The sequence below is a fragment of the Aptenodytes forsteri genome, unplaced genomic scaffold (assembly GCF_000699145.1).
Source record: "Aptenodytes forsteri isolate BGI_AS27 unplaced genomic scaffold, ASM69914v1 Scaffold53, whole genome shotgun sequence".
NCBI classification, from domain to species: domain Eukaryota; kingdom Metazoa; phylum Chordata; class Aves; order Sphenisciformes; family Spheniscidae; genus Aptenodytes; species Aptenodytes forsteri.
Genome location: NW_008795909.1, coordinates 12,881,011 through 12,903,058, shown reverse-complemented (window position 1 = coordinate 12,903,058; position 22,048 = coordinate 12,881,011). Strand labels below are relative to the sequence as shown.

The following is a 22,048-nucleotide window of genomic DNA, read 5'->3' as shown; positions in this document are numbered from 1 at the left end:
CACTAACACTTCCATTTCTTCTGTAGCATAAGCCCCCAGGAGAAGATAAAAATATGCCCCAATGTCCCAAGACACCAGCATTTCCTGTGACGTAGTTTACAAGATACTAGTTTCCAAACTGGGAGACAGTAACAGCTCTTCTGAGATGAAAAATCTTCAGCATCCAATACTACACAGTGGTGAATTTTCCTACTCCTATACTCACCATGGAATTCGGACAAAGTAAAAGCATCTTGTCAAGAAGATAATGAAGGTCTAATTTATACAAGAAAACTGAAAATCAGAGAACTCAGATTCTGCAGAAGGTGCTGACACCGTTTCATTCTCTGACCATAGACAAGCTGCATACTTTCTCTGAATCTTAGCTTGCCTAACTCTGAAAGAGTGGTAATGGTATTTATCTACCGGATATTGCAAACTTTGTACTTAAAGAGCAACATTGCTAAGTATTTTTAGCATCAATAGACAATGGTAGGCAGAGAACTACGCTTTAAGCCAATTAACTCCTCCTTTTTTTGCTTACATGGCCTCTACGGACATAATAGTACCAGCTCCTCCTCAAGCAGTTTTTTCAGAGCTGCAAGTACACATTTCAGAAAAAGTGAATCAGTTCCCTAGAATTTCACATACACGATTTCCACATACACGAAAACCCCTAAATATTAAACAGAGTAAGAACCCAAACAAATAACTAGGATGGAAAGACATTTAAAATAAAGTAAGATTTCATAAGAATCATGACTACTAAAGTTGTTTGCCTAGATTTTATTCTGGCACTATGGTCAAATTTTTAACATCACTGCAAGAGATGAGATGGCTGGCTTTCCCTTTCAGTGTTTCCACTTCAGGCTGCTGTGACTTGTTTCACCCCATCTTAGTTTAGCTTATAAATAATATAAAAAAATGCTATTGCCAAAACCTAAATTTATTTATATGATAATGGAAACATCAGCCTCAATCTCCATAATTTCAAACTTTTTTTTCTTTTTATCAAGTACGTTAATTCAGTATTTTATCACTTCATAAATAAAACACATTCAAGGTAGACAGCTAGAAATAAACCAGCACAAATTGTAACATTATAAGTATTTATTACAATTTTTAAGGCAACTGTAAAATATTGGAAAAGAAATATTGGAACTCACAAGAAAGACTATTTTTGGAGTGTTCATCTTTACCTAGACAGCAGCTGAGCACATCAAAATGAAAGGAGGTAAAAAGACCAGCTGGGACAACAATTTAGACATCAAGCTTTACTTCTGATGTATTTTAAAATAATGAACAAGCAATACTGTTTTGTGAGCTTGATATCAGGAAATGCGTTACATCACTACACATTTGCTATCTGCTTGTGGTCAACTCATAATTATCTATGTACAGTAATTTGAAATGAAAGGTACTCTGCAGGAACAAAGTCATCAGATTGCAAGTCTTTAAAATACTACTGTAAAACTACAGTCAATACCAGAAAAAAATGCACAATTAAAGTTGTGCCAAAATGGTGCAAGTCAAAATTATGAACTAATTCAAAAAGCCAACATTAAAACACCATACACAAGAAGGGGAAAAGGGAACACGGTATAGCCTCAGGATTGTAGTAGCCTCTGCAGAAGTGGTGAAATAGGAAGAGGTAAGGAAGAGGCTAAGTCAAAACATAAACACATTTTTATTTATTCAAAATGCTTCACTCCTCCGTAGCTACTGAATATTGCATAGTAGAGATTTACCAAAAGACGACATGCAGAGACCTGCTTGTGTTGAAAAAGGTCAAGTTAAAACTTTTGTTTCCATTATTTAAACAGCATTACGCTATTTTATTAATAGAGCTTACCTTATTTTTCATGAACTTTGAGTGACTCTTGTAAACTTCTATTTGTTTGATTTCTTCTTCTCGGTCCTCTGTATTCAGAACTCCATTTGTCTTTAACATCTGTATTTCATCTTCAAGATCTCTTATATTGCGCTCCAGTGAAGCTATTTTTGTATCCTAAGTTACGGAAAAAAAGAGAGTATTGAAAGTGATATGCAACGTGTATATTAAAGTGTAACAAAAGTATATCTGTACTTGCATGAACATGAAATAATAAGATAGCAAAAATAGATGGCACAAATACAGATTGCACATACTGTTAGAAACCAAGAGTAATTCTATTGATTTTGGCTTAAAGAAATGCAGAATTTAGACCTCTTTCACCCCCAGAAAAAAATGTGCAATGCATAGTCTGTAGAGAATGCATTCTGGTCAAAATTCTGTCTTCATCCCTACACAGTTAGGGATGAAGGGAGAATGGAAGATGCCCTATTTCCCATGTGTACATGATAACATACCTTGTTTGCTTTGCTAAACATCTAGGCCTGGCTATTCTTCCAAGCTCTTAAACACAAAGTTTAGCTTAGGGAGGCCAGTCCACCATCACTGCAGGACGACAGGCCACTTCATTACATGACTCAGCCTGAAGCTGAGTTTCCCTGTTTCCATAGAATTCTGCCTGTTGTCAGGAGGAAGAAAGGTTGTCTCCTCACATACTTTTCCTCCACTAATTCAGCCACATCACTGAGGGCATTTAGCACTTTCTATTATGAGTCCCAAAATAAACAAAACCACAAAACCACAACCACTAAATATTTCTACATCACAGACAATGGCTGCCATGTGTGCCAACACAACACTGAAAACATACAGTGATTTCTTTGTTGTTGCCAGTTATTTGGAAATTGACTAAATCTCTTCAGTGAGAGTCAAAAAGATTACAAAAGTGATTACACAAACTTCTCACATAATTTTCTGTTTAAAAGAGCATTGCAAAATGACTCATTAGGAAATCTGCTTTAGGCCCTGTTTGCAGACATTTATTAAGAAACTGAAAACATTATCATTCAGATGGTCAATCAGTTCAAGAACGTGAAGGAGCAACCATCTATCAAAAATCAGAGACCGGGGTGAAGTTCTTGTTCCACTGAGGTCAATGAAAAAAAAAACAAACCCAAACCTGATTCATTAAGATCAGGATATTAACCTAGAAAGCTAATTTGGGAAAAATACAAATTGAATTGATCCTTTAACCAGGACAAGCTAAGCTTGAATCGCTCTGCTTAACTACAACTTTATTTCTGTTTCTTTTTTCAAAATTAGTTTTATTTTCCTGAGTTCTAAGAGTACACCAATGCTTTCTCTAGGCTGCCTAAAAGGAAGCAAAACCAGAACTCCTGTAATACCTTCTTTCATAATACAGCTAGGCAAATTTAGCAATTTAAGACACAGGATAGTTTAGACAAAGTTTCAAAAAGCATCTGAACTTTTGGCACTAAAGCAAAAATGAAACTCAGATTCTTTTTGAGATTTAGCAACCACTGTCAGAAATCCATATGGAATCAAAGCTATGTAAGGACTAAACAATGTCATTTAGATGGCACACTATCATTCCTCTAACATTTTAGCTTTTATCTTTACAGTCAATAATAAGTCTCAAACTGAGAGAAATTTTCTTTTATTATCTTCTTATTTCTTATGTTAGTTAAATTAATAGAGGTTTTTGAATGGGAAAGATTTTAATTATTTAGTTTGCAGTATAAAAGCTGTTCATAAACAAGTGAAAATACTCATAGCCAGAAATCCTGGAGGTTTTCCAAGATCTAACAGGATAAGTATTCATAATATGAAATCAAAGTTTGTATTTTCCTTACAATTTTCACTCCCAGAGAAACTCTACTTAAAAAAAAAAAATGATAACATGATGTAAATTACAGTAACTGTGGTCCTTCGAGATTTTTCTCTCAGAAGCTGATGCTCTTTCACCAAACATGCTGGAGCGCATACAGATACTTTTGACTAGAGTACCTGAGCAGAGTATGCTGAATATCCTTTGTGTCTTCAAATAAGGAAATAAAGAATGCTTTTTCTCAGCCAATCCTTTTCCTGTGTGGGACAACATATCTCAAAGAACAGTATTTACTGTAGTTAATAATACTGGTTTTTTGTAAGGTAAATAAAGACTTATTTGCCCACATCTTTTCCATTATTAGTGAGTCAAAAACAGTAATTCACACTATAGAAGCTGTGTGAGAGGATTCTACCTGTGCAGTGTGAAACAGTCCCACCAAAATTAGCATTAGAACTTCACAGCTTCTCTGCAAAATAATGTCACATGAACACACTCAGTGAACCACAAAGAGCTTTCCCATATATCTCCATTAATGAAAGTATTTAGGATACAAAGACAGTTTGCCTAGAAAAGTAAGCTGTCACATAATAGTTCATTTGATAAATTATAGCACAGCTTGACCCAATTAGAAGGTCTGCATAGAAATAATCTATCCACACTGTCTTCATAAAGTCAGAGCAATTGAGCTTAAGTTCAAGTTAATCTGAACTACGTAGGAAACAAGTATTTGCCTTAGTCTTCAATAACAAGGTCTCTCAGGCCTCTGTGCTTAATGAAAAGGTTCAAGCAAGAGGACTATCAGTGAGGACTCAGTCAGGGCTTACTTGTGAGAACTCAACCCATACAGATCCATGGGACTCAACAGGCTGCATCCAAGGGTGTTGAGACAACTGGCTGATGTCCTTGCAAGCCCACTCTGTATCATCTTTGAAAAATCATGGAAACTGGGGGAGATCCCTGAGAACTAGAGGAATGTTCTCTCATGTTGCACTCATCATCAAGAAGAGACCAAAAGAACAAACCAGGGAACTACAGGCTTGACAGCCTCACTTTGCTCCCTGGGAAAACTATGGTGAAGTCTTCTTGGACAACATTTTTGATCACAGGAAGGAGAAGGTAATTGGGAGCAGCCAGTGGGGATTTACCAACAGTAAATCATGCCTGACCAACCCAATTGCCTTCTGTGATAAAATGATTAGATCTGTGGATAAAGAAAGAACAGTGGGTGTCATTTACCTCAACTTTAGCAAGGCTTTGGACACTCATACTTTTGTATCCAAGTTAAGACATTATGGTCTGGATGGGTAGACAACTAGCAAGGTAAAAAACTCATTCTATGATCAGGCTTAGAGGGTAGTGGTTAACAGGTTGTGCTCTACCTGGAAGCCAGTAATAAGAGTACCATGGGGTCCATACTGGGACCTGCCCTGTTTAATATCTTTATCAGTGACCTGAAAGAGGTGACAAGAGTGCTGGATCACAAAGCCTGTAGGTTACACCAAGCTGGGAGACCAGTCAATGTGCTCAAGGGCAGGGCTGCTATCCAAAGGGACCTAGACAGACTGGATGAATGGGCAGACAAGAACCTTAGGAAATCCAACAAAAGACGAAAGCAAAGTCCTGCGCCTGGGAAGGAAGAACCCCTTGCAGCTGTACCAGGCGGGGACTAACTCCCTGGGGAGCAGCTCTGATGAAAAAGACTTGAGAATCTTGGTGGACAGCAAGCTTAACAGGAGCTAGCACTGTGACCTGGCAGCAAAGAAGGCAAACAGCATCCTGGGCTGTATTAACATGAACACAGCCAGTAAGTAGATCAAGGGAAGAGATTATTGCCTTCTACTCAGCTTTCATTAGACTTTGTCTAGAATACTGCATCCAGTTTTAAGCCCTGCAGTACAAGACAGACTTGATGAACTTGAATGAGTTCAGCAGGAGGCCACCAAGAGGGCTGGGGCGCTGCAGAGGAAAGTGGGCTTGTTCAGCCTAGAGAAGAGAAGGCTTCAAGAGGGGCCTAAAAGTAGCCTTGCAATACCTACAAGTGTTATATTTTGAGTACAAGCATTGGAAATGGTTGCCTAGAGAGGTGTTGTTGTCGTCCATCTCTGGAGGTTATTCAAGATCTGACAGGATAAAGCCCTGATTGTATCTCTTCATTTGGGCTTTGCAATCATGAGACACAAGATACTGCAGGCAAATATTCATTAATTCCAATGGGGTAGAAAGAATATTCTTCCTCTCTGTCATTACTCCCACAGTAATTGTAGTACAGTGATCTTAAGCCCAAATGTCTGATGCCACTGAAATATGTTCAGCATTTCACTAGCAACCTGTATTAAGATTTTTAGCACCCTTAATAATCAATGCCTTAATAATTAATCACAAATGGCTTTGCAATATAATTAATTGTAGAAGCAGATGGATGTGTTTCCAAAAAGTAGGACTGATTTCAGTGCTTCTTTCTTGGCTTTTCTCTTCTGCAAATAGCCAGCTGCATTGTAAATAACCAAAGTAATGTAAAAAGTCAAATTTACAAGTCTTTATAAGTCCTAATTCCTTTTATTCATGTGTAAACAAATTTTCAGTCAAACCCTGTTTGACTGAAAACATCAGAAAATCACTAAACTATGACTGTGGCAAGCAGTAGAACACGGAAATAATCTCATTCAAAACAGTTAGTTGAAAATTAGCATCAGAGTAAAAGCACATTTCTTCTGTGAAAGACCATCCCCTCATTAAACGGTTTTGTTCCATTGCACAATCAAAACCACAGTAAATTAATAATAACACTATACTGATATAGGTACGTATATACCAGTTCAACCATAGAAAGAGAATGGCTTTAAAATGAACAGCAGGATAAGCACTTGCTTACAGTCATACAAAGTGACCGGGAAATTTTGTGTGAATCAGAATCCTGATAAATACACAGTCAGCTCTCTTCCAGATACTTCAAAAGTTCAGAATACAATTTTTCACTTAAAAAAAAAAAATCAGTCATAAGATGATAAGGGGAAAGAAAAAAGAAAAAGAAAAAAAGACTCGTCAAATTTTGCCTACTGCTAACATTGTGAAAATGGGAAAAAGTCATCCAGCTGCTGCTGAATGCAGATTCATTCACTTGCATTATACTGTGATATACCAGTTTCCACTGGCAGCTATGTTTCCGGGTTGTACAGCTATGCAAATACACCGTGGTTCCTGTCTGAAGAGTTTTTCAGTGTGTTTTAATCCACACAAGAGCTCAGTGATGTAAAAGGTCGTAAAACTTTTCAATAAGAAATCTCAAGACAAAGGAATTTAAAATAGAAGTTGAGGAGAGCTATCTTCCATGACAGCAAACATACTTTAATGCCATATAGGCAAAGTAACACATTTCAAAGGGGAATACCAAACCCTTTTGTGCATCTTACAAGTTTCCAAATTAACTGCATCCCCTTTCAGAAAGGGAGCTTCAGCCAAAAGGGAAAAAAGCGTCAGAATGCAAAGGAAACAAAAAAAAAAATTCTTGGAATGTGAAACTTGCTGTTTCTTATCTTTTACCTCACTAGCTGTTTGTTTTCTGGAAAATATCTGATACTGAAAATGCTGATGATAATCTTAACCAGCAGTCCATATTTTCCTTTCTTGAAGGGTATGTTCAAAGAGAAAAAGTATTTCAACAAAAATCAATTAAAACACACAAAGGAGCTAAGTCGGGACACAACTTTAAAAAAATCAAACCAAACCAAAAAAAACCCAAACAAAAAACACCACAACAAAAAAAACACTACACACACACCACCACCATCCCATCCTGGAAGATTTCCAACCAGCTTTTAGGTTATATGCCTATATCTAATATAATTATGGAGTTGTTTTTTTAATAACAACTTTTCAAGTTACAGGTAAAATGCAACTTAAATTACTTAGTATGTTAGTCTAACATTATTAACATGACAGATTTCCAATAGCAGAATCCTAAAAATTTTATTAATATTTGTCCATGGAATCAGCATTACTCGTATCAGAGAGAAAAGTCTGTATGAATGATCATAAAAAACAAGTAATCTTTCTATTAAATGACCAGCCCTTCACGTGACAGAAAATAAACATTTTTAAGATGTTAACTGTTCTGTTCACAAAACATTTTTCCATAAACTTTTTTTTAAAAAGAAAGTAAAATAAAAGACTAAGAATGAAAAAAAGAAAGGGGAAGAATTCTCATTAAATCCTATCTTTTGGAGGAATTGCATGAAAAGAAAAATACTGAAAGAAAAGAGAAAAAAAGAACGTTAAAAGCTATCAAGGCTTACACACAACAATAAATTATTGTAGCTCTCAGCTACTACAATCAAATCAGCTTGCTCCATCAGACTTCATTTGAAAAATTTTCTATTCCTATTATTGAAGATAAAAGCAAAACTTAAGCTTCACTGCACTTTAGAATGATTTTGCACTGAAATATATTAATACTTACATGACCTGTTATGACATCTCATCTGGGAGTAGTCCTCATCAAATCTCTCCAGCTAAGTCTTTAAGAGTCTGGCTTTTTGTACTGCATTTGTAATTTACATGTTTGCAAATATAACATGGCAGAAATAATTTATAGCACAGTCTGTTACACTCTTTAGAAGGTTTATACATCACAGAATAACATTTAAGCTTTATGAGAAATATCTAACATAACTTTTGGAAGCATTTTCTGTACTTCTACTTTATCACAACAAGTTTCTGCATACTGTGATTACAGCTGTGTAAAACCTAGTTTTCCTATCTCTAGAAAAATTGTCACTGTCAGTTTTGTATTAGCTTTTTATTGGAACAGAAGCCAGAAATTTCACAAATTTTGAAGACTGAAATCTGTTTCAGAATAATTTATCAAAAAATCAGTGATGACGAGACAGAAGAGAAACCAGACATCACCTTCATTCACAGGCTGTTCAAGGAGTCAAAGGTACTGTTCCTTTTGTATGAACAGTACAGGACTGGCAATTCTGCAAATACACCAGAGAGGCTGCTGGCTTGCCCAGGAAACCTGAAAGTTTTCCTGACTGGACAGCTACTAGAAAGCAAGGAACCTTGTAGGTCAAAGATAATACAGACAGCCCAGAGCTCCCAATGGGTACTGCCACAAGGGAGTAGGGTTGACTTACAGGATGGATAGAAAGTTAGATAGCTTTGCTTTGACTAAAAGTTTTGACAGAATAGGCACATTCCCATAAAATCTTCTGATTCAGCTGAATCAGCATTTTCCCACAGAAAACTTCAATTGGAAAACTTTCAACCAGCTCTTGTTGTGGCACAGGGTCTGGCAATCTTTCAGAAACTGAAATAGGAACAGATGCAGTATTTCCTTCAAACCTTTAAGACTTATGCACATTAGCAGCATTCTAACAAACTACGTGGGTCTGTGTTGAATCACAAAGAAGATTCCTTTGCAGTAATGTTAAGGAAGCAGCTTAGTATTAACTGGCACTAATAAACATCATCTGAGTTCTACAACAATGCAACAGTTGTGCAGATTTTTCCAGTCAGGCCCTCTAAATCTGTTAAAAGATCTAAGATTGTATAGCGGGATTTGTGATATAGATCAGGGTACTCACCCTAATCTATCCCCTCCTTCCAGCAGTAACCAGTACTTCTTCCTCATCTTTATTAGAATAGTGTTGCAGATATTCTGTGAGAGAGGTTAGGGCTATTTCTATGCTCGACCTAGCAGAAATCCATCTCTTTTGGAACATGAAACAATTAGTATGTGTCCTGATGCTGAAGGAAATAATATTCTACAATGGAAAGGAGACTAAGTCTACAAATGAGTTTCCACAATAATGTTTCATGAGTACTATATATCCAGTACTTACAAGAGTGCTATAGCACAGTTCCTGAACACTTGGGGGCGGGGGGAGAAATAGTAGGGCAAAACATTTGTGAATAATACTGCATTCCAGTCTGTCTTGAAATGAAATGCTACTCTTCATCATTTCAAACACCTGATAAATTTAAACTATGTCTGTGAAAAATCTTGCTTGTAGGGCATTCAACAAGCTATCAGAAGCAAATAGTTGAAACTTCACATTTAATGGAACTTGCATTTAAATGCACATATGCAAACATGCTACCAACAGACCATACACGACTACTCTTACGTTTTTAACTCTGTCAATTTATTACAGAGAATATTCAGGTTTATTTTTGAAGACAAGGGAAAGTGAAAGTTCATGCAATCTTAACAATAAGAGTATGTTGCACCGCAAACACACATACACGCTTTTTTAGAACCAAACCCATACCTGAAATATCAAAGCTGGATCAATACCTATAGATGGCTCTTTCTGCAAGTAAGGTAAACCACAAATATTTTCATTTACTTTACAGCTTAGCATTTTTAAAGACTTTTTAATTCTTGTTGCTAGACTACATATATATATCAGGAAGGTCAATACCCTACACTTAGAATGAGCTTTATGTCCTATCTGTAGGCAACCCATTTCTGATTTTCTCTCTCAAGTAATATCACTGGTTTAAGCCCGGAACTGTCTGAACAAGATCATAGAATCATAGAATAGTTTGGGTTGGAAGTGACCTTTGAAGTTCCAACCCCCCTGCCATGGGCAGGGACATCTTTCACTAGATCAGGTTCCTCAAAGCCCGATCCAACCTCATGTTGAACACTTCCAGGGATGGGGCATCCACAACTTCTCTGAGCAATCTGTTCCAGTGTCTCACCACCCTCATCATAAAAAATTTCTTCCTTATGTCCAATCTAAATCTACCCTCTTTCAGTTTAAAACCATTGCCCCTTGCCCTATCATTACAAGTCCTGGTAAAAAGTCTTTCTCGGTCTTTCTTATAAGCCCCCTTTATATATGGAAAGGTTGCAATAAGGTCTCCCCAGAGCTTTTTCTTCTCCAGGCTAAAAAACCCAAACTCTCAGCCTTTCTTCACAGGAGAGGTGTTCCAGCCCTCTGATCATTTTCAGGGCCCTCCTCTGGACCTGCTCCAACAGGTCCACGTCTGTCTTGTACTGGGGACCCCAGAATAGAATGCAGTACTCCAGGTGGGGCCTCACAAGAGATGAGCAAGTTTTGAGCTGATTCATGTGCTCAGGAGTACTTCTTATTGAAAGAATGAAATCATGAAAAGTGTGTTTCCTTTTACTCTTTTTTATTATATTAATCAGCCTTAATCAACTTCGGATATCACTGACATTCAAAGATATCAGTGATCTGGCATTTGTCAGCACACAATACGCAAATAAGTATGCATGGGTGCAATGGCAATTAAAGGAAAGGATTTCAATGTACCAGCTTTATTTTATGCTTAAACAGACAAAGATTTAGGCATGAGAAAAAACTGCTGTTTGATTACATCTAATCTGTAGTCATAAAGTCAGAAGCAACCATTGCAACAAAACTAGACTGGCTTCCTGTATAACACAAGTCATAAAATTACATGAATGCTGGTAAATATAAACACCATATTTTAGTGTGCATTTGCTACCTCTAGCTTCCATGCAATGTATTTTGCAATATATTTATTTTCATTACTGGAGAGGGTTTTTTCTTCTTTTTTTTAATGAAGATATCTCAGGAAGGTATCTACAGAGTGTAATCTCTTTGCTCTGTCATTTCCTATTTGTTAAGCTACACAAAATTAAGCTCCTAAAGTAATTCATTGTTTGGTAATATTTTTAAACATTCTGGCGGCTCTTCTTTGAACACCATGAGCTCCATGATGTAACTCGCTGTTTTGGGCTGATGTGCACTTTAAAACTTTTACCCCTTTACTAAATCCAGGATACAGACAGAATATCTAGTATGCCTCACTTTCTAGAGAATTGATCTTAGAGAAAACCATTGTGGAGGGCTGGGGAAACAAAACAAAAAAAATCTCTTAAAAGCAGCATCTACAATGTGATTAAGCAAGTTTTAAAAAACAGGAGCTTGAGGGAATAACAGGAGCATGTGAGAAAAGGAAGCATCCTGCCCCCCTCCTGTCCTGTGACCCTGCTTTCCAGAAGAAAGAAGGACTTCTGGAGAAGAAGGCCTGCTGCAGACAAGGGAACAGAGAGTAAAGAATGTAAGGGGAAAGAATAAGCAAATGACATGGGACATCTGGAAGCAAACATGTCTAAGAAGCAAAAGCAGAAAGTTAGGAAAGAAAGGCCTGTGCAATGTATCTGAAAAGACAACAGATATCTGAAAAGGAATAAATAAAGTAATAGAAACAGGAGTCAAGACACCGGATGTGAATTTTCTACCTTTTTTGTTTGCCTTTTTTTTTTATAAGTATACAGGAGATAGAGACTGGTCAAGGAGACAACAGTTATGCAGAAAATACAATTGCTATAAGAGAAGGCAACTACTTGCAAAGTTTTCAGAGAGAAATGAAGAGCATGACAGGACAGGAAAGGTAGGGCAGAAGAAAAGCTGTTTAGGACAAAAAAAAAAAATCACATATGAAATGATAGGTAGGAGAAATGGGTATACTTCATTGGATGAAAGGAAGGGCTGACTGGGAAAAGGGACAGAAAGCATTCAGCAGTGGCAAAGGACAGAAGAAAACCACAGGAAAGAATAGACGGATTTACAAAGGAGGGAAAGCTGCCTCCTGGCAGACCCTGGGGGAGCCAGGGAGGGGACTCAGACAAAAGCTAATGTGGCAAGCGGATGGAGGGGGTTGGGTGCAGTAAGGAGAAATGTATACTGCTTGGAGCCTCTGCATGGGGGAGTGTATGGCCTCAGGTTGTCATATTAGAGGGTAATCTTCTCCCTCCTTCTACCCTCAACACTGTAGGGAAATTATTGCTTCAATGCTTGATCATTCAAAACAAATGTTCCATATTTTTTTCAAAACAAATGCTGTCTGGATTAAGACAATTTAAATTTACTTGAAAACATTCCAAAGCTGGAACTTGTAATGAAAACTGCTGTTTAATCATGTGGATTTCAACATCTTATATTTGTCCCTTTTTCTTTTCAATATTAGGCCTATTTTAGACAGGGCAACCCCAAAGGAGCATGTGTTCATAGGAAAAGAAAGAACTATGTGCCTCAGAGCCAAAAGGCAGCTCCGCATCAGAATGCTCCAGCAACGCGATCACAGCCTCACCCATGACAAATTAAAGCCCTCATTACAAAGATCAGATTTTTAAAAAGTGGAAGATCACACCACTCCCAACTCTCCTGGGAGACAAACAGAAAAGACTTTACTGTCTTCAGGGAAAGACACTGTCAGAGTGACTGCAACTACAGTCGACTCGTATGTCATTCGTGTGTCATGTCCCCCCTGCCCCCTGTTCTTTTCAAAGAGTTTTGGTACAGGAAGAGGAATTGCAAATTATTTTGCAACATAACCTTTACATTGATAATAACCCACATGGAAGACCATAAATTATTCTAACACACTATCTCTGTATCCCAAAACTTTTAAATTTCTAATTCTGAATATTAATGGAAAGAAACAAGGTTCTCAGCCAGTATCCTACTTTCCCATATACTTAGGGTAACAAGTTACTGCAAAAACACACGTTTTAGATTTCATACATAGACTTCTGAACTAGAATAAACAGGGAAGGTCCAAGGCAAATACACATCAGAAGATGAAATACTGAAATCGATGTACTTAATTTGTTACTTATATAATCCAAACTAATTATTATCTATTAAAAGGCAGATACTGTATTTATGAAGTCCTGCTGTTGTAACCGTGTATTTACCACAATGTTCAGACATGCTGAACTCATTTGCTCGTAACAGAAGTCACTGGCAAAATGAGGCCTTTAATTTGCACTTCCTTTTAAGACTGAAATGAAAGACCATCATTAATGTATTTCAGGCAGCATTGCCAACTCACAAATTATCTCAAGTCTCATGGTATTTTTCTTAAAGATGTATATTCCAGACTTATAGACTTATGCAAAAATATCAGTTTTCACTTTTTAGATTATTATTTTTATCTTTTCTTATTGTGGGGAAAAAAGCCACAACACTTTAGTAATATTATATATCAAAAATAGGAAACTATATTCAGGACTAAGACAAGAGTTTCATCACATTTTGTCATACCACTCTGCTGATGCAATGAATATTTTCCTTATGTTAGATGTAAAATGATGGCCAAATAACCAACAGAAGTATTGTTTTTAAAGATCAAGAAGTAAAACATTTTACATCAGCCTTGGACAGTTTGTGTTTGCTTCTGTTTGTCAGTTTATTCCATCTACTTTGGCTCATCTGAAACTTCCCCCCCACACCCCAAGTCTTTTTAAAAGTAATATTCGGTTCTAATTATTCAGCAATGCTGCACTTGATTTTTTTTTTTTTTTTAATCAGAGGTCTTATTAAGAAAACAGACTGGGAGAAAGAAATACTAATTATTCCTAGCTTCACAGCAAAATAAGTTGAGAAGTAAAAGGAAGCATTTAATGATTTAATAGTAAAAGTTATAAATTGAAGTGTTGTGGGTTAAGCCTGGTAGGCAGCTAAGCGTCACACAGCCGCTCATTCACTCTCCCTGAGTGAGATGGGGGAGAGAATCGGAAGGGCAAAAGTGAGAAAACTCATGGGTCAAGATAAAGCCAGTTTAATAGGTAAAGCAGCGCACGGCACGCAAGCAAAGCAAATTACGGAATTCATTCACTACTTCCCATCAGCAGGCAGATGCTATTTCAAGGAAAGCAAATTACGGAATTCATTCACTACTTCCCATCAGCAGGCAGATGCTTAGCTATTTCAAGGAAAGCAGGGCTTCATCATGCATTAACAGTTACTTGGGAAGACAAATGCCATAACTCTGAATGTCCTCCCCTCAGTTTTATTGCTAAGCATGACATTCTATGGTACGGAATATCGCCTTGGTCAATTCAGGTCAGCTGTCCCAGCTGCATTCCCTCCCAGCCTCTTGTCCACCCCCAACCTACTTGCTGGGGGGGGGGAGCAGAGTGAGAAACTGAGAAAGCTTTGACTCTGCGTAAGCACTCTTCAGCAACAGCTAAAACATCAGTGTGTTATCAATGCTATTTTGGTCCCAAATTCAAAACATAGCACCATACAGGCTGCTATGAGGAAAATTAACTCCATCCAAGCCAGAGCCAGTACATGATTTCACGCTACAAAAATAATGTGTGGGAAAACATGCAAAGACCATACCTTCATTTCAATAACTGTTTGAAGAGCCTTCGTCTTTGCTGGCTCAGGCTGAAGTTGGGTTCTTCTATGTAATTCCTGTGGAGGGACACGATAGAAATAAGCCTGATGACTCATCTTTCCATTATTTTAATCGCTCATGTGAATTCATTACAACAAAATAAAAGTCTGATGATTAGAAGCATGTAACTCAAACTGCCACAGGTGCTTCCCTCTCTATAATCCCTCTAGCATCACCACAGTCCCTATCTTATATTACAGTCAACTCTGACAGCACATGCGCTATTTCTGAAACCCCTATCAATAATTAATGTCAACGGTGACAAAGCCAGCAAGCAATTTCTTAGTCCAAATACAGTGCTGCTGTTTCTGCCTAAACATCAGAATTTAATTAATTCAGTTGTGCTACTAATTCAAACACTGTTAGTAATTTAAAATCTTTTACTGTAGTTTCTTCTTAGTTTTTCCTCTAATATTTGAAATAAGTAATTTAAAGACATTATATTTAAATTTGACATTTTAAGGCTAATAATTATATAGTGGGTTGACACAGCACCCTCTACAGTAGCAATTATGTTTCAGTTTTCACATTTTCATACTATTTTTTATGCATCTTAATCCACAGTTAAAAGAAAAATAGATTGCATTAGTTAAGACATACAGTTAACAGAATTAATGTCTACTGGTCTTTATAAAAAAAGAGGATAAAGATGGCAGCACTCAGTCTCTTATAAAATGCAGAAGTTGTCTCTCGGTATGAGATATCAATAAAAAACTCACTTATCTACATAGAACAACGTAAAGCTGTAATGAAACATCATCGTTTAAGAATTTGATGATGCTTATACCACTCCCACAAACTGTCTGAGCAGTTTATTAGAAAACAAAACTGAAACAGGACAGATATTGTCCTGTTTCTAGTCCCTTAGAGTCCTCTAAAGGACAGGACTGCCATAGTAGATGTCTTTCCCTGTTCTTTCTAGTGTCATCAAAAAAAACATAATACTGTGGGTCCTAATTATCTTTATTCCCATCTCTCAAATCCCCTTTTCCTGAGTGAAGCAAACAATGTACAACTTGACAATCAATTGACAGACTAACAGTCAAAAATATAATCAACTATGGATTGTGCACATTTATTATCCTGTCCCTCTTCAGCCTATGCTAGCACATTTCTAGGTCTCTCCTACCTAATAACCCACAAGCTTAAAAGTCATAATTTTTTGTATCACAAACTATCTATCAGTTTCTTGTTCTGTTTATCAACAAGCATATCGCTTATCAATGACTTTGAGAAACAAACACTCATTAAAGGCTATAGAAGGAGTGATTTGGGATATGTTGTTAAATTAAAATCTACTGATAATAAACATACTTATAAAATACACTCAAAAAATTGTGTGCCTAATGTATTAAAATAACGGAAAGACACAAGTTAGTCATGTGTGCTCTATTTAACTGAACATAGATTACTTAACTTGAGATATAGTATATGACAGGACATAACATGAAGACACTCATCCTGAAATTGTCAGTTTTGGCATGCATTTCTGGTTAAAATAAAAGAAGCTGTCCCCAGGTAACAGAAAATTTTATGCATACAGAAATTGATCAATACTTATGATCTGTAGGATTACAGTTAAGTAGCCAAGTTACAGTCAAATGGCTGGTAAAATAAGACCATTCAGATCACACCAGTTTGATCTCATTTTTCAGACTCCTCTGTCTGTTCATGATCTTAGCCCGCAAACATCTGGGGGCATGGGCACTTTTTCATTCTGTATTTGTACCATAGCTAACAATGATATTGATCAATACTTATGATCTGTAGGATTACAGTTAAGTAGCCAAGTTACAGTCAAATGGCTGGTAAAATAAGACCATTCAGATCACACCAGTTTGATCTCATTTTTCAGACTCCTCTGTCTGTTCATGATCTTAGCCCGCAAACATCTGGGGGCATGGGCACTTTTTCATTCTGTATTTGTACCATAGCTAACAATGATGCCTTACTCAATGACTGAAGCTCTTAGGAACCCTGGCAATATAAAGAAGAAGAAAGAGTTGGATATGCTCTGTCTTGCCTATTCTATTTTGTCCACTCTGCTGTTTCCACAGAAGGTATGCACAAAAACATAACAGTTAGATAAACTGTTAAATTAGATTCTGACCTGAAATAGCCTATTGATGTATTGATAAACCACAGCACTGCGTGCAAGAGTCAGATTAGGTGCATGCGTTTGAATGCATACCTAAATTTAAGTAGGTCTGCATGCTTTTTTATTACATTAAATGTTTTGCAGATATATGTATGTAAATTTAAACTACCTCTAACATATGACAACAGTGAATTTCTAATTTTGCACTGGGCACTTATGAAAAAGTATATCTCAATGGCCCTTTTTCCTTGTTGGTTTTTTTTTTATTTACAACTAATTCTCCACATTATAGAAAGAAAGAAATCTTTGCAAATCACCTATACAGGGAAACTCTCAATCACCACCAGCTGTTTGTCTCAGATGAAACAAGTACATTCACTACACAAACATTTTAAAAAATAAGAGTATGTCATAGATTTGTCATACAGTTCTCCTACAACAGTCATGGAAAAATAGTTGGCCAGTTATACCACTATCTGATCAGCAAAAATTACAGCTAATTCTAAGACCAGACTTTGCTCCCCAAGGCCACATAAACTGAGTTGGAGTATAAACAGGATTCCACACATTACCCAGGGAGACAAACCAGAGTTTCCACCCCCTTAGCCAAAGATGAATAGACTGCCAAAGATGAGTATTCCTAGATGTCTATCATAGCATGAAGCCTTGCCTCATAATACTTTTCCTGTTTGCTTTATGAATCAATCTGATGCTGGCTGACTTAAAAGCTTTTCTTCTCTAACCCTGATGGTAAAATGAAGCAGACTTTAGGATTCTGGAGAAGATCAGAAAATGACTCCCACTTTATTATTTTCTGTGGGTTTTCTTCCAATCAGATTCAAATGTTTGGAGACTCCCACAAGGCTCAGTTCTTGAATTTATGTTGTTCTATGTATGCATTTTTTCTTTTGGGGTACCTGATTCAGGGATGTACTTTTGGGGTACTGATTCAAAGATACTACCACTTTATGTGCATGATACCTTACACTGATTGTTTTACTATCTGAGGTCATCTGGAGGGTTTCAAATTTGCCTGAACAGCTAACCAAGAGATATTCTGAACATTTCAGGAAGTCCTTATAGCCTAAGGAAACCAGATTTTTATCCATTACATCATTTTTGGAATGATGCTGCTTTATCTTTTTAATTTCTTTTAATAAAAAGCCCAGAGAACCTAATAAAACCCTCTAAAAAAAAAAATCAGGGATGGTTTCTTTTAACCTGAACTGCATTGAATGGAACTCTTGATACTTATATCCATAATAAAGTACTTGTGCCATCATCTCTGCAACCATCAAGGTCTATACTAATAATCCCTCAGAGATGTATTTTTAAGAAATTACACTTTCCCCTATATGACATCTGTATCACTTCAGTTTGTAGTAGTTCTGAGTAACCATTTTGCACATACAAATTAATTATAATTCTGCATAATCAGATGCCCACACCTGGGATTTTATGATGATGCTTAGTTGTCAAGGTGATTAACACACCCACACAAAATTGACAGGTAATCGGATCTTTTTCTTCACATTAAATACTCTAATATTCTTTACTTTTAGACTGAAATGAGTCTTAAACCAAAGCTGGCCATTGCTTTCTCCTTCCACATGTTTCTGGGATATTATGATTAGCATCTTGTGTTGGCCTCAAAAGTAACTTCAGCACACAACTTTACCACTAATTTAAACATCAAAAAATCCCAAGAGGTGGAAGATGAGTCCTGTTCTTTTATTCAGAGATCGATAAAAAGACCTTGCAAGATTTTATCATTATTGACCGGTATTCAAAATCCGCAGTACATAGCATAGTCTGAACCTAATACTAATTAAAACCCAAACAAAACTGCTTTTTCATCCCAGCTTTATTATAAGACACTTCTTCATTTAGCTGCAGGAAAGCCAGGGTGCTGCAAACTGATCCTCCTTTTATTCTGTTTCTGACATATTTTATTAAGGTTCCTAAGACATCAGAGACTATGTGTTGTTCTGATTAGATGAGATTGAGCTGAAACTCTTAAATAAAAGGCTACACCAATGCTGTTAATGCAGTTCAAGGTTTCACCTTCTATTTACATAAAACTGACTAAAATAGCATGACACAAAGTGCTAGAAAGAAAAGGACTTTTTCAGAAAAACAGGCAATTTAGAGATGGTATCACGAAACTGTCAGTGAGTGCCTGCATTTCAACTGGTAAGCTTCTACTGATCAGAGAACAGAAGGAAAATGGAATCGTAAAACAGAAGATTTTAAAAAATGAACACAAAATTCAAGATTTATAAAAAATAAAGACATAATAGGAACAAAGACATCAGAATCAAATAACCATTGGAAGAAGAAAGACGGATGATTAAAGATGGCAGCAACTATACCTAAGGCAACGTAAAAACAGGCATGAGAAACCACTGTCAGTAAATCTAGCTTCTTGTATTCCTAGGTAAAATGTACAAATCTGTAAATCACAGCAGGCAATAGTATAGGAGCTGCTAGTTCTCTCAAACACCTCAAAGCAGACTGCTTCCATTCTCCTGGAAAAGACAGCCTTGGTATTGCTTCTACATGATCAGCTTGTCTGAACTTTAAAATTTAAATCAGCAGTATATTAACATTTCAATCAATTATTTAATTTAAGTAAAAGCACAGCCACTTACCTAAAGTGTCTAAACAGTAGTGTTTCTTCAGCCAAAAATACCATTAGAAAGACTTATCAAATTCTATTTAACCAGAATACTACAAAAATGTAACATATAGGAATTAATTTATTCTTAACACATAAGCTTATCTTCTCTTTCCTGTTTTCTAACCCTTCGCATCTACCCCCAGCCAAAATGGTATCATAGTCATTTAGATGAAAGTATATTTAAGAAATCCTGATAATACTCTTCATCTTTCTGGAAGCTTATCTTCTCTTTCCTGTTTTCTAACCCTTCGCATCTACCCCCAGCCAAAATGGTATCATAGTCATTTAGATGAAAGTATATTTAAGAAATCCTGATCAAACTCTTCATCTTTCTGGAAACCATAAACTGACAACACTGAAAATTTCCATGTCTGGCTCCAGTGTGTAGGAAGAAGAAAAAAAAAAAAACACTATTATTAGGAAGGATTCCAAAAATCACATTGCCATTGGTCGTCTTTTAAAAACCCACTACCACAGGTATTTGAACTCTGTGAGAACCTGTTAAAGAAATTTTGTCAAATCCCAACAAATTTTATAGTTTGAAGAAATGAAAATGTGGATACAAGCACAGGAAATGAAAAATTACAGGGAAACTATAAACAGTTGATAGCTATACGAGTTCTGTACTAGAGAAAGTGTTTCTTTGTAAATTAAGTGTATTTATATTTGTTAAGTTCTCACAGTTAAGCAAAATACTCAGATGTGTTCCTAATTCTCTCTCCATTCAGCATTTTCAAATAAACAGGCAAATATGAGTTTTGATGAATACAGAAGAATATAGGAATAAATTGCATGAATTAGGCACCATCAACAAATTATAAAACAAAGATCAATAGTCTAGCACCGCAGACAAGTCTAGCAATAATCTCATTGGCCTCAGTATTACCCTTGAACAACGATTCTGACACCACTCCTGGCCTACATTAGAAAACTTGGGTGTGTGAAGAAGGGTAGGAGAGAGGAAGGAGGAGTTTTTACACCAGGATAAAACCACTATATTGAATCACTAGCCAAAATATTTCTTTACAATGATCATACTTCCATTTATTCCTGAATTCATGCATAAAAGAAGGGCTTATGATATGTTTTACCAATATGCTTAAAGACAGACTCTAAGGAAAAATAATCTGAGCATTAAGAAACTCAGCTTTTCTTTGACTTGTATGTCAAAAACACCTTAAGCAACCACATATGTTGTCATACTGGAAGAGTGTCCTCTGGCAAGAGACCACATATAAAAAGTTTCAAGTGAAAAGGCGATTTGTGTATGGAGTTTGAAATGCATGTGGGACAATTTAGTTTCTAATTGAAAGCACATAGAATGCTTCCTGAAAGGAGCTACTGAAACTCTACTTTCACCAGAATTCTTGAAAATTTATTTCTTTTCATTGTAGAAGGAACAAAATGTCTAGAGGATCATTTCTTTTTTTGCTCAATATCATTAATCTTTTTTCCTCTTACCAAAATTACTCTCTCTTTGGTATAGCAATTTTTTATAAAATGCTAACAGTTTTGTGGTGATATTTGTGATGTCCCTCAGGGGTCCATATTGGGACTGATACTACTTAGTATCTTGATCAATGACAGACAGTGGAATTGAGTGCACCCTCAGCAAGCTTGCAGATGACACCAAGCTGAGTGGTGCAGTTGGTACGCTTGAGGGAAGGGATGCCATCCAGAGGGACCTGGACAGGCTGGAGGAGTGGGCCCATGTGAACCTCATGAAGTCCAACAAGGCCAAGTGCAAGGTCCTGCACCCGGGTCAGGGAAATCACCAGTATCACTACAGACTGGGTGATGGATGAATGGACTGAGAGCAGCCCTACAGAGGAGGAGTTGGAGATGTTGGTAGATGAAAAATTAGATATCGTTATTTTGTAACATAAAGATTACAGTTATCACATTGTCATGTAACAGAATGTCAAAGCTCTCAGTTAACAAAATTATCTCTCCTGTATATTCAGACAAATTTCATCCCTACATTCCCAAGCAGTTAATATAAGTGCAGGTAAAAGTGTTGGATTGCTGGATCAAATTAACGCACAAAAGGATTGCCTAAGCACTATATTCTATATTCACAGAAGGTTTTTTTTTAACAATATATCATATAAACATTAATATTCTTTTATTAGCTTTTTCCACTACATACAATTTGAGTGTACAATATAGTATTATTTTGAAATAAATAAGTGTACATATTTGTACAGATGACACAGTAGTAAAAAGGATCATTGATTAATAGAAATTCTATATAGCTGTTAGGTTATGCAAATATATGACAGAGAGGGACATGAGAGCACTAACCTAATTCTGGAAAAGAGATGGACAATTCTGCATAAAATTTGGGTGTTGGGGTTTTTTTGGGGGGTGCGTTTTTTTTTTTAAGAAAAAGGTTGTAAGAAACACTGAAACAAATAT

General features: G+C 36.5%; 1 protein-coding gene across 1 annotated transcript in view; it reads right to left on the bottom strand.

Moving 5' to 3' along the window:
- The window catches only part of ERC2 (ELKS/RAB6-interacting/CAST family member 2), a 496,513-nt gene that overhangs the window by 347,155 nt on the left and 127,310 nt on the right, over positions 1–22,048 (bottom strand). The window contains exons 5-6 of the mRNA XM_019473456.1: positions 14,795–14,869; positions 1,832–1,987 (exon numbers count right to left, since the gene is read on the bottom strand). Of these exons, the coding sequence (XP_019329001.1) occupies positions 1,832–1,987; positions 14,795–14,869 (231 nt within the window). The remainder of the gene's footprint in view (positions 1–1,831; positions 1,988–14,794; positions 14,870–22,048) is intronic.